The 11,805-nt window shown below is 45.3% G+C and overlaps 1 protein-coding gene across 1 annotated transcript; it reads right to left on the bottom strand.

The window, feature by feature from the left end:
- Positions 1–672: 672 nt before the first annotated feature.
- LOC119464830 (juvenile hormone acid O-methyltransferase) lies at positions 673–11,412 on the bottom strand. The gene is made up of 4 exons (XM_037725732.2): positions 11,273–11,412; positions 6,622–7,536; positions 3,865–4,024; positions 673–939 (listed from the first exon to the last, which is right to left on the bottom strand). The coding sequence occupies exons 2-4, from the start codon at positions 7,156–7,158 to the stop codon at positions 773–775; spliced, it is 864 nt and encodes a 287-aa protein (XP_037581660.1). The 5' UTR covers positions 7,159–7,536; positions 11,273–11,412; the 3' UTR covers positions 673–772.
- Between the last annotated feature and the right edge of the window lie 393 nt (positions 11,413–11,805).

Below are 11,805 nucleotides of genomic sequence, written 5' to 3'. Positions count from 1 at the left end.
GAAAACAACATGCTTCGTACGAAGCATCGCTCTTATGCCTATACTCAAAGCAATCATTTTGCGACCAGATATGTCTTCCTCTGCTGTAACCGATGACTACCTATATTGCTGGATAGGAACACTAAATTCAACAAAGACCGTGGTGAACTTATTCGTTGATCTTCTTGAACAATTTGGTTTAGGTAAAGGGAAAACAATAAATCCAACAATTTATCAGTGCTGTACCTTTCAACACCACCTTGAGTGAGCTTCTGCCAATTTATGTGCGGTAGATTAGAGTATCCTGCCATTAGTATTAGTGTGTTCCTTTTTTACACACGTACACAAATGTGCGCTCAGTTGGTCCCGGAATGTCTGGGAAGTCGAAAGTCGGCGATACACCGCACCCTCTAATAGGAAATACTTTTAAATTTCATCTTCTACCAAACTATTTCGGTGACGTCACAGTGAACCAAAATCGCAATAACATAACTTTTAAGTATGACGCACATTCCTCCCCTTCGTGAATCGAGATCCTTTCTGGACATTACGCACCATTAATTATAAGGTAAGCAGGTATACGACAGTGGAGCCATGTTTCCCTGATGATGATCAAATGAGGGCTGTAAGAATTCCGTATCAGTATTGTGTTAATGATACTGCAAGCGGGCACTCAGGATGAGGAAACGTAGATATGATGACGTACGTTTATTATTTATTATCGCTCTATATTAAGGATCACCAGCACAGTTCCCATGAAGGCTACCCTAATCACCAAAGGCTGCCGCTAAGTCTAGTGACCTCGATGGCGCGTCGCATGGATAAGATAGAATGCCGTATCAGCTTCTTCGCTTCCCAGCGATTTCAGTGTTTCCATTTCTCTTTCGAAATCCTCTTGAAGAAGTACTTTCTCCTCCGCGGTGAGCTTGTCGTGGACTGGGCTGATGGACACCGCGTACTCTGCGAGAACGCAAGAATGGAAATAAACAATCACACATTTCTTGAAACAACAATTACAAATTTCAATTACACACACATTTCTTGAAACAAGAGAGAATTACCTTTCCAAATAAATAATTTTAATGAACTTTAGTGCGCTCATATCGTCCAGAAGGCGAATTTATGTAGTCTGTGCCATTCATTGTAGACTGGAGAGCTGGAGACTGGACACTCGTATTTGGGTTTTTGCACCTATTTTACGCGACCTGGCCTAACATGGTTTCCTGTGATCTGAATTGATGTGCTTTTGCCCCCTCACTTTGTGTGCGCCTCCGTGGCACGTGTTAATGTGCATTTATGTGACCATTGTGCGTATTGCTGTTTCCTTTTTCGGGTTCAATGCCCTTTCTGCTGTGCATTGTTGGGCTCCTGTGTTTTTATTTTTATTTGACCTAGTTATTAATTTACTCATATTGCTTCGAAGGCCCTAAGAAACGGAGCATTACAGGAGGGATGAGCACAAAAAATAATGACGGGTCCGGTTAGCTGGCGTCACTTGAAAGATAATGTTCTTGAACGGCAGTTTTGAAAAAAAGAAATGTCGGTTATACAGGCAATATGAGAAGGAATGTTACTACATTCTGGGACTGTGTGTACAATAAAACAATGAAAAAACGTTGTTATGTAGTGGAATGGGCACGTGGTGGATGCAAATCATTCAGCTGCGTTGGGCGGAAGAGACAGGGGGCCACAGTGCGTTTGCGATTGTCAATCGCTTGCGATGGCTGGTTCCGAAAGCGCTGCAGCCGTCTTGTCGTCTCTGAATGCCGGTAAGTGTGTCTTCTTTCCTTCGATCCCATTTCAGATAGCATAAATGATCCACGGAGTTAATTTGCCGAGAGAACCCTGCAGCACCATATGCTTCAACAGAGCGTCAGCGTCGTATGCTTCACTGCAGTTGAAACGTCGCGCAGTTGGCCAAGCTTTTTTTTTCTGCGAGATCTGCGTAACTATGCACGTATTTTTTGGGTGTTTAAGGAACTGGTATGGAAGGTAATAGACTACCTGTTGTACGCTATAATTTTTCTTTTTAACGACGACCATCAGATTTGTGCCATTCACTACAGCCATATATTGTGCGGCATTTGTCCCCTGCTTTGTCATCTCGATCGTCATGTGCTTTCCGCATACAGCGATCGATGTGAGCACAATAAAGTTATTTTATGTCTTGCATGCTGCACGCCGTCATAGGGAAAGCTATAGCTCATACGTGTTTACTTAAGACTGAGTAGCAAGTATGTAAGTATGAGTAGCATTTCGCACCGACAACAGACATAGTCGGCAACATAGTCATTTAGTGGGTCACTTAAGTGCGCACAAGATAGAAGCATTACATTTTATATCACGTGTGCAGTCAGTCACAGGTGCTTTATTATTTTCTCCTTAGTATTCAATCGAGAATACACAATAATTTGCGTAGCAATGTACGACATCGCTCAAGCGGGTACCAGCTCTGTTAGGCACGGCTGAACACGTTTCTCATGTGCCTGAGTGTGAGCATCGCACAATTCTAGCAATTTAAGCACCCACACGTTGCGCGAAAGAAACGAAAAAAAAGTCAAGTCCTGTATTGAGGCGTGCGCAGCCATTTATGTGAATGGTAGTCATATGCCGCTCTCTCTTTTCGCGGTCACGAGTACTCGAATGCGGCTCATTTGTGTGGATGAAAAATGCGGGACACGAAAATTGTCAAGTTCTGTGCAGTATTGTTTATTTTCCGTAATGGAACAATAACTGCGCAAGTTATGAAGTCGACACGCTCACCCGAACGCTTTCTGCTTACCTTTCTTTCGTACAGTTTTGTCTATGTGTTGTCTTCCGTCGGCTTACCGTCCGGAAAGTTGACCGCGCAGGCCCAAAATAAAGACGCTGTTATGCTGTTATCTCGTGCCCGCAGCACGGGAAGTCAAGACGCACACTATCGCGCAGATCACGACAACAAAACGAATACCCACTCGAGAAAGCTTGCTGGGCACGAAGTCTGTTCTATTTAAATGCACTATCTATAGTGCCGTTTCTCAGGCGCCGCAGCAACCTTGTCTGCACAGCGAATGCACTCCACACAAACATCTTTTCTCTCCCTGAACGTCCATCGCAGCTCTCTTGCATTGACAGCTTCCTCGTTCGTTGGTTGTTTGTGCAGCCAACGACGGCGCAGTGCCACCCGGACGAAAGACCTTTGTACATCCCGCTCAGAAGATGCCACAAGAACACGTCTAAAGCAAGCACCTCGGCAGATTCAACAAGAACACGTCTAAAGACACAATAATATGCGAACACGCACCGCAAGTGAAGTCACTTTCTCCCGTCTCCCGCAGTCCTCACCAGAAGGCAGCACCTGATGTCGAGAGTAGCGGCGCGGCTGACACTCTCGCTAAGGCTATAAAAAATCTGGCCTATATAGACTGCGCACTGGCCATGTCTGCGTCAGTTTGCTCTATATGGTCCCAACCGAGTACCAACTGCGGAAGTAGTGCACCCCGTAAGCGTAGTCGAACTAGGGCTAAAAATTTTCGCAACGTGGCCCAATGCACAGATAAGCGCTCTTGCGGCAAATCCTACTGCATATAAAAAAAACTAAGGTGACACTGTCTGCTTGTTCGCGATTCCACTCCATGTATCGATAAGCGCTAACGTGAGATAGAAACAAGACGAGAACGGGACCGTCGCAGTTTAGTTGTGTTTTCAACGTGCCGCAACAACACCCATAAACCCAACCAGCTAGGCATATAGACGTGTGCAGGACACATAAGCGGTAGTGGTATAACATTCGATTACCACACGTGTTGGGTTCAAGAATGCTTCGAATAACCTTAAGTTTGCACGCTCCTTCGGATCCGCGAAGCTTTATTTATATTTTCGTATTCGACGGAACGTTCAACTTACGGGCTATTTGATTCAGCGGGGCGGCGTTGAGCCAGTCGATTCGAAGGAGTTCACAAGTTCTTGCGCACAGGCCTGCTCCTTGAAGGAGGTCCCTTGCGTACGCCAGGCGAGACTCGTCGTCCGTCAACTGGAAGCTCCTCGTTGTGAACAACTTGAACACCTTGCATTGAGGAAGTTTTTTTCACGATTTAACGCATTAGGCAAGCGATCATGCGAGCAAACTTATACTAGCCGATTTGCACAAAGATGTGAGACAAGATTCCGGAAGAAGGTTGTGATGTCCCGCCTGAACGCCACAGTCTAAAACAATATGACTCCTCGAAAGGTCCATATTATCACGTTTTTCATAAGTAACCGGTACCGATTGGTCAGAGAAATGACTTAAAGCTATTGTCCTTAATAATTGCAGGTCCCTTCTATTGATAGCAAAGAACTCTGGTAAATGCAATTTGCTTTAAATCTTGTTAATATGTCGTAAATGATGCGAATGTAGCTCGCTTTCGCGCAATGTAAGCTCGCCTTCGTGCACAGCGTTCGCCGGAAACGTTTTCCGGTAAATATTACGGTTGCATAAGGTGCAGCTGCCGTGAAGTGGCAACTGTAGCATTCGAAGCAGGGAGTTATGTCACTACACTGTCATATGTAAGAGAAGTACCCGCCTAGCAACAGATTTCATTTGGGTTGCGTTAGCGCTGTGGAAATACCATGCATAGTTAGGACTCACGAAGAGCATCGTGAACACGATGAGTGATGACGGGAACAGCAAAGTGAATATACACAGCGGTGTCGTATTCAGGCTAGGTAGGACGCAGAGATTCCTGCCCAAAGCAAGCCACGCACATTTAGGAGGCCCGAAGAGCAGCGCGAATACGATGAGCGAAGAAAAGAGCAGCAACGTCAATATGCAAAACGGCGTCCCGCTCAGGCTCGGCAGGTCCCAATTCAAGGCTACTTCACATTGGTCTTGCGGTCACTGACCAAGCCAAGGGGAGAATAACGCAGAGACGCTTCGGGATCCGTGCGGGTGTAGTTATCAGGCAGTACCAACAGGACTGATAGAAATCTGCCTGCTAACTACATCCGTTCTTTACGTCACATTTTGGCGTAAAAATTAGTTGCAGCTCTTGCCCGCCTTTAGTGTGATCAAAGAAACCTGTACGGGTCCCGAAACGTCTCTGTGTTATTTTAACCTTAACTTAGTCATGTGACCGCAATTTCCTCATCATCAAATTACTTGACCAGACGAACTTTCGTCGAACTCTTGACTACATTCACATTGGTCTGTCGGATCAGGTGATGCCACAGCTTCGCTGCCCAACCACCTTCGCAGCGTGAATTGAAGCCCAATTGTTTAAAGGACCATACATCTACATTTTTATAGCTAATCGACACCGTTTGTTCTTAATAATGGCAATGTACCCTAAATAACCGTAATTTATTTTAGATAACACGAACAAAAGCACTAAAGTTATATAACGCCTAAACTTCTTATCAACTCCTTCACTTGATAATTCAGTGATCGTATTGACTAAAGAAAGTTAATAGTAAAGAAACAGGGGCCAGATTCACAAAGCTTTTCTTTCGCAAGTTCGCTTTGCCATTGGCTGGCCGGCTTCGATAATGATGCCTCTGGCATCCGGACTGACTAAAATTCTTCATTACGAAAACTTCTAGCGCAAGATGTTTTTGTGGATTCAAGCCCAGAAGAACAAAAGAAGGCACGGGGACACAGCGCCTGTGTGTCAATCGTGCCTTATTTTGTACTTGTGTTTGCTTGCGCTTAACTCCCTTTAATAAGGATGAACCAACAAGCCCACGTCGCTAAGCATGTCAGCGATCGTATGACCGCCTTCTCATGCTGCACAAGATTGCGCTTGGGTCTATACCTCCCTTACAGCGTCCATCTTGCTCATTCATTGCAATGCAAGCAATACACGCAGCACTGATTCACAAACGTTGTTCCGTTTAAGCAGCGTTTTATTGCTTCACGTTTTAGTTATTTCCTCACACAGGATAAAGATAGAATAACCTAGACAGTCCAATAAGCGAAATTCCAAGTGAAAATTGTGGTAGTTAATTGCATAATCACATTATATGTTGAAATTTTATCCTGTTTCCTTCTGATCTTTCTTCAGTCTTTCAGTCAATGTAGTTTTCTGTATAGCCTGGTTTCTGCAGTGATAACTATGTATTTCATTTAGCCACCCCTTTATGCCACGTGCTCTCTAGGTAGGAGCATATCTAAGCAAACAAATAAATTAAAGTAAAGCTTCACGAGGTAGCACATTGTAACTGCAGCACCAGGCATCATGTTTGTTCTTATGTGGATGACAGACGGTGCGGATCTGAATACAAGTGGTTCCGAAGAACTCTTGAGGTGCCTTTTGTGTTGCTACATTTCATAAGACGATCCCAGTGTCGTCCTTTGCAGCATTTGAGACTGATTATTTGAGAGATCTCTCACGCAGGAGACGATGGTGAGATCGTGGCACTCATACTCATGGGCTGCTACAAAAGCGATGATCTGTTTCTTCAAATCCGCCAGCCTTTGAGACTGGTTATGAATGTTCTACCAATAATGGAACGTGTCCGTCCATGTCGTTAACTTGCCTTCTCCATTTCTCGTCTTTTTGTCCCTTTATTTTTCACCAGTGTAGCGTAGCCAAACAGGCTTTGCCTTGGTTTACCTCTTTTCCATTCTCTCTCTCTTTTCCCCTCTCTCTCACTCACTCGCTGTACGAAAGATTAGATACTCACGTCGGCAAAGCGGCTCCATCGATGAGTCGCTGCCAGCTTTTTCCAAATTCCCCGGATAGCGCCCACGGCCGGATATAGCAGCACGCAGTCGCCATCAGTGGTCATAAGTGATGCTATGTTTCTGAACGCTGACGCCTGGTCTTGCACCCAGTTCAGGCAACAGACAGAGTAGACCCGCTCAAACCGACCGTACGTGTCCACAAGACGTTTTATGTCATCGGAATTGCTGACGTCGAGAACGTCGTAGGAAATCTTGGGGTGTGGAAAGCTGGCCCTCGCAAAGCCGATCATATCCGAAGACACGTCCGTAGCCACCAGTCTCCGGCACGGCAGGCTCCGCGGCAGGAGGACCTCTCTGCTAACGTGACCGACTCCGCAGCCAATGTCAAGCATCTGCCGGTCTTCGCTTACCCTTGCCGGGACCGTCAACTTGAATAAGTCGAACACCGTCCCGTAGAAACCACTCCAAATAGAAAGTGCAGAGTACGAACCCATGTCGAATGCGGGAACGTTCTGCTTCTTCGATGTCCTCTCCATGGTAGGCAACAAACCTTGTTTATCGGAGGCAGAAACTTATGGGATCAATATACTTTCTTCTTCTAAATGCTCATCATTATGTATTCATTAAAACGTTGGTTTCACTGTGCTTGATTCTATAGCCCTGTGGTAAACCACATCTTATAATTTTCAGTAGTTTTTCTCAATCTACGCTGTATATTCAAACGTTTGCTACTGCTTTAAACTTTGTTTACCTTGTTTCAGCGCTCAGCAGCTGTCATTTTCAATTATTCGTGCCTTATTTTCCACAGTCGTCCCCTGTTACCATAGGAGCCTTTTTAAAGCGGCGTTGAGGGGTCGTGTACGTTATCTTGACCTTGTGATGTGGTTCAAGAAGTAGAGCTGCTGGATGCGTTCCTGCATACGAAAGTAAAGAAACTGTTTGGGCGATGCATTAACCTTCTCAAACACAACTGAGTGAAAGGGCTGTATTGTGTGGTTGCAGTGAGAGAAAATGCGCGTTGGGACCTCAGAGAGAGAGAGAGAGAGAGAGAAATAACATTTATTAGCCCCGAAGGAACTAAAGCCCAAGTCCGGGCCTCCTGGTAGGCTCATGCCTCCTGGCCCAGAACGTTCTTGACGTGCTGCACCAGAAGTGGCCACCATAGTTTTTCAAACCTTCGTGGGGGAGTGGTCCACTCCTCCCAGCTGCCAGGACGCTGGTTGTGTGGTAATTTGGAAAGTATGGCGTTTTTGAAAAATGGCGTTCGCAGGGCACTCCCACAAGATGTGTTTATTTTATGGATAGGCCCCGCACTGTTTACAAGTGGGGGAGCCTGGGTCCCTGTTACTATACTGCGTATAGTGTGGTGTGAGTAATGTGTGTGTTTGTGCTTTTCGTATGATTGAGGCGTCCTCTCTCGAATGCGTGTAGGATGGTGTGTTGAGAATTGTTGATGCTTCCCTGCGAGACTTCAAAATATGTATCCTTTCTTTGCGCTGCATCTTCTGCTCTTCTCTGGGGTTGTAAGTATCTTCAACAGGCCAAAGGATAGGAGGTACCGGATTTTCCGCGCGGGTGAGCTGGTGTGCTCTTACATTTCCTCGCAATCCTTGATGGCCTGGAACCAATTGTATGCGTATGCGTAGAAGGGGGTGAGCATGCATGTACATGTGGAGCTTTGTGCGTATGTGGTAAGGAAGGTCATCATTTTGAATTCTCTGCAAGCGGTTTGACTGTCTGTTCGGATTGTGATCGTGTCATATGTGTGTGTCATTTCCGTTATGGCGAGCATTACTGCCAGCAATTCCGCGTCGTGAGGCGTTGGGACTCCCAAGTAATTTTTCACAAGCGTCGAGTCATGGCCCACGACCGCTGCTTTGCTGATTTCGGCATTATGACTGGCATCTGTGTAGTACGTGCTTTTATCCTCTGTCCTCTGCATTACACTTGTTATTTTGAGCGCCTATTTCGATTCTTTTCCGGGTGCATACTTTTTGGGACCTGAGACGCGATGGAATATAGCGCAAAAGAAATTAGGAAGAAATAAGGACGAAAAGACAGAGTGCTACGCTCTCAACTGAAGCTTCATTAGTACCGCTGATGCATATACGTATATACAAGTGCACCATGAAACCTACCAACTGAGGAGGCGAGTTGATCATAAGAAGAATGACTTCAGAAATTCTGATTCACTTTGATATCAGGATATTGACAGAGTACTGACGCGCTCAGCGCTATATTCTTTTGTAAAATAGTCCTCGGATAATTCACCGCACTGAGTGCACCTGTACTTCATCGATATCCTTTTGACTAAAGTGAATTTGAATGTCCGAAGTCATTCTGCTGTTTATCAACTCGCTTATTCTGTGTATTTAGGTGCCATGGTGCACTTGTATATATGCATGTGTGCCAGCTTTTCTAATAAAGCTTCAGTTGAGAGCATGTCACTCTATCCTAACGCACTTCTTTATTCACCATTTTTTACGTTACTTTCGTTCATGTCTATGCACCAACTAGCCCAGCAAAGCATCTTGCTTGGAACCAGAGCTCAAGGTAGGAAAAGCACAGAACTGACTGAACAAAGGACGAGGGCAAGAATTGAGCGGTAGTTCAGGGATCGCCCTGTTTTCTTTGGTTTTGGTCTGTGTACCTTGGTTTTTTAAATATTATTATTTTTTGATAAGTTTTGCGGATGTGGCTTTAACACGTGTCGGGAATCGACCCACCAACCACATATATCCGTGCCATCGCGCTGCGCTATACATGTTAGGTTAGCGTGCGTTAGCGTGTTATACGTTAGCCTGCGAGAACACGAACCCTACCGGGTTGTTACTCAGCTTCTCAGCTTCTCGTGGTTGTTACTTGTCGTGGTTGTTACGTTAGCATGCGAGAACACGAACCCTACCGGGTTGTTACTCAGCTTCTCGTGGTTGCGCGCCATTTCTATTAGGCGATCCCAGCAAGAACAAAAAAAAAGAAAAATTTGACAGAGACACTTAAGACTACTGACGTTTGGGAATGCGGAATCATTATAGTGTTTGTAGACCTCGGAACGTCATGAACGCGCTCATTTTATACACTCATGACGCGGCGCCACCTGCTCCCATTGGATGCGCCCTCACGTGCCCAATAAGGCACGCACTAGGCCACACCTTTAGTCAGCCAGATGGCTGCTACTTCACGTGTGCAATGACGCACGCACTAGGGGCACATTTAGTCCGCCAGAACCATGAAGCCATCGCTGCATCGGGGAAGCGTGCTTGTCTAGCACCCTGGAGGCCCGGGTTCGATTCCCACAAAGACCTAAAAGTACGAAATTTCTTTTAAAAGTCATTATTTACTTCGTTTACAGGAACCTTCCTGAGAAATATGGTGTCAATCCGAGCATTTTTGGCGTGTTCTCCCTCTTTGCGCCGTCAGCCATTTTGGTACCATCTTTCGGTCACGCCGGCGGTTTAGCGCGTAATTGGGCATATAACGCTTTCGCGTTAAAACATTGCACCATATAATTAAATATTTAAAATAACTGACGTCACGTATTGCTCTGGAGCTTTAAAATAAATACGCGACTAAAAAATATTGCATACTTTTGCTACGCAACTATCCAATGCAACTCTCTTCGAACCAATAACAGATGGTTACACAGTGGCTCACTCCTTGAGCGTTTGAAAGATCTAAGCTGTCCATTGTTTTGACTGATGAAATGAATTATCATTAACATTAGCATAAGTAGAAAACTAGAAACGCCTTGCTAAAGAACTCCAAATTAATTCTGCCCCTATAGTGCTGCTTAACATAAGTACCATTTTGAGCACACGGGCCGCATTTACATTCCTCTCTATTGCAAATAAGGCTTATAAATGCGGAAATTAAGGACGTTTAAGGTATTTCAAGTGTAGTTGGCGCTCATGGATTGTTTGGCAAATGCTTGTGGCATGTCAAACTTCTGCTAAAAGATGAAGTTGAGAGCACGAACGTTGATCTGGCCAAACTACAGCTGAAAGAAAAGCTTGTCTTGATAATTTTACAGGCTTTGTGTAGTGCGAAAATAGCTGACTTAAGTCATTTGTGAAATATGAACCCAGCTGTATTTTACATTGTACCATCTACTGACAATATGTGCATTTGCTTTTTGCGAAACAGCAACGCAGGTTATGGGATAACAGATCAGTTTCATTGGACAAAAAAGTAGGTGCTCTCCGGTGATAAATGTTCGTACTTGAACTTCGCAGTTGTGAAATGTATCACGATTGTAATTGTATTTATTATTGTAATTACAGCCCCGCAACACATATTGTTTTTTTCTATGCATTGTTTAGTCTTCACTACCTCCACTAGGTACAGCTATGTAATGGGCACTCGGTTGTAGAAACTTAGGGGACCAAGCGCACACTGTTCACCAGATTTCATATGAGGACGCTCTAATGGAACTTGACGGCATGCCGACTTTACGCATGCAAATACAACACTGACATCACGGTATTATTATTACACTTCCGACATGTATAGGGGTCAACCATCTACTGTTTTTCATCAGTTATAGCATATATCCCGAAGCAGTAAAGTAGCGGTAATTTCGAATGCCGTGAGACATCTGCGATCTTTCGTTAGCGTACGTAAGGTAATTTCAATGAATACGCGGTCTCTTACCAACAGATGGATCACAAGCGGTGCGAAGGACTCAGAGGAGGCCTAACGCCGCGAAGTACGACTTCGTAGAGGAATGGGCTTGCTATTTTTTGCTGCCGGCTCTTGAGCGTGTCTCCAAAAAGCGTGGCAGTGCCTCGACTGCAGATATCACAATGTAATACGAAAGCTTGAGCCACGCCGGACACGAGCTGTTGATAAAGAGAAGGTTAATGGCCCTCCTTCACCCAAGAGACCAGTAATCGCACTCCTTTTTGAGAGGCTTCTGATAGCATTCACGGCACAGTTTTGTCAAGGTGCCCTCGTGGCGCTACACAGCGCGAAGGGAGCACCTGCTGTCGCGCTGCCACGCCAGGAGTTGCGTGACGGGAGCTAGGGCATCGCCGTGACCCCACGTCACCATTTTCTCGGAAGCCTGTGTTATCCAGATAGTAGAAGGCCGCTGCACTTGGACCCATGAAGTCATGCTACCTTGCCCGACTGCCACAGAATCTAATAAGAACGCTCACGAGTAAGCCGCGCTGATTTTGACGTTA

The sequence above is a fragment of the Dermacentor silvarum genome, chromosome 9 (genome assembly GCF_013339745.2).
Source record: "Dermacentor silvarum isolate Dsil-2018 chromosome 9, BIME_Dsil_1.4, whole genome shotgun sequence".
Classification (NCBI taxonomy): Eukaryota; Metazoa; Arthropoda; class Arachnida; order Ixodida; family Ixodidae; genus Dermacentor; species Dermacentor silvarum.
Note: the sequence above shows the minus strand (reverse complement) of the source record. Positions and strands in the feature narration are given on the sequence as shown.

Coding starts and splice junctions, on each gene's coding strand:
- LOC119464830 (XM_037725732.2), bottom strand. CDS start 7,158: ATGGAGAGGACATCGAAGAAGCAGAACGTTCCCGCATTCGACATGGGT. Junction 4,025..6,621: donor GATGGAGCCGCTTTGCCGAC/GTGAGTATCTAA, acceptor CCTCAATGCAAG/GTGTTCAAGTTGTTCACAAC. Junction 940..3,864: donor CCCGCTGAATCAAATAGCCC/GTAAGTTGAACG, acceptor GCGTTCTCGCAG/AGTACGCGGTGTCCATCAGC.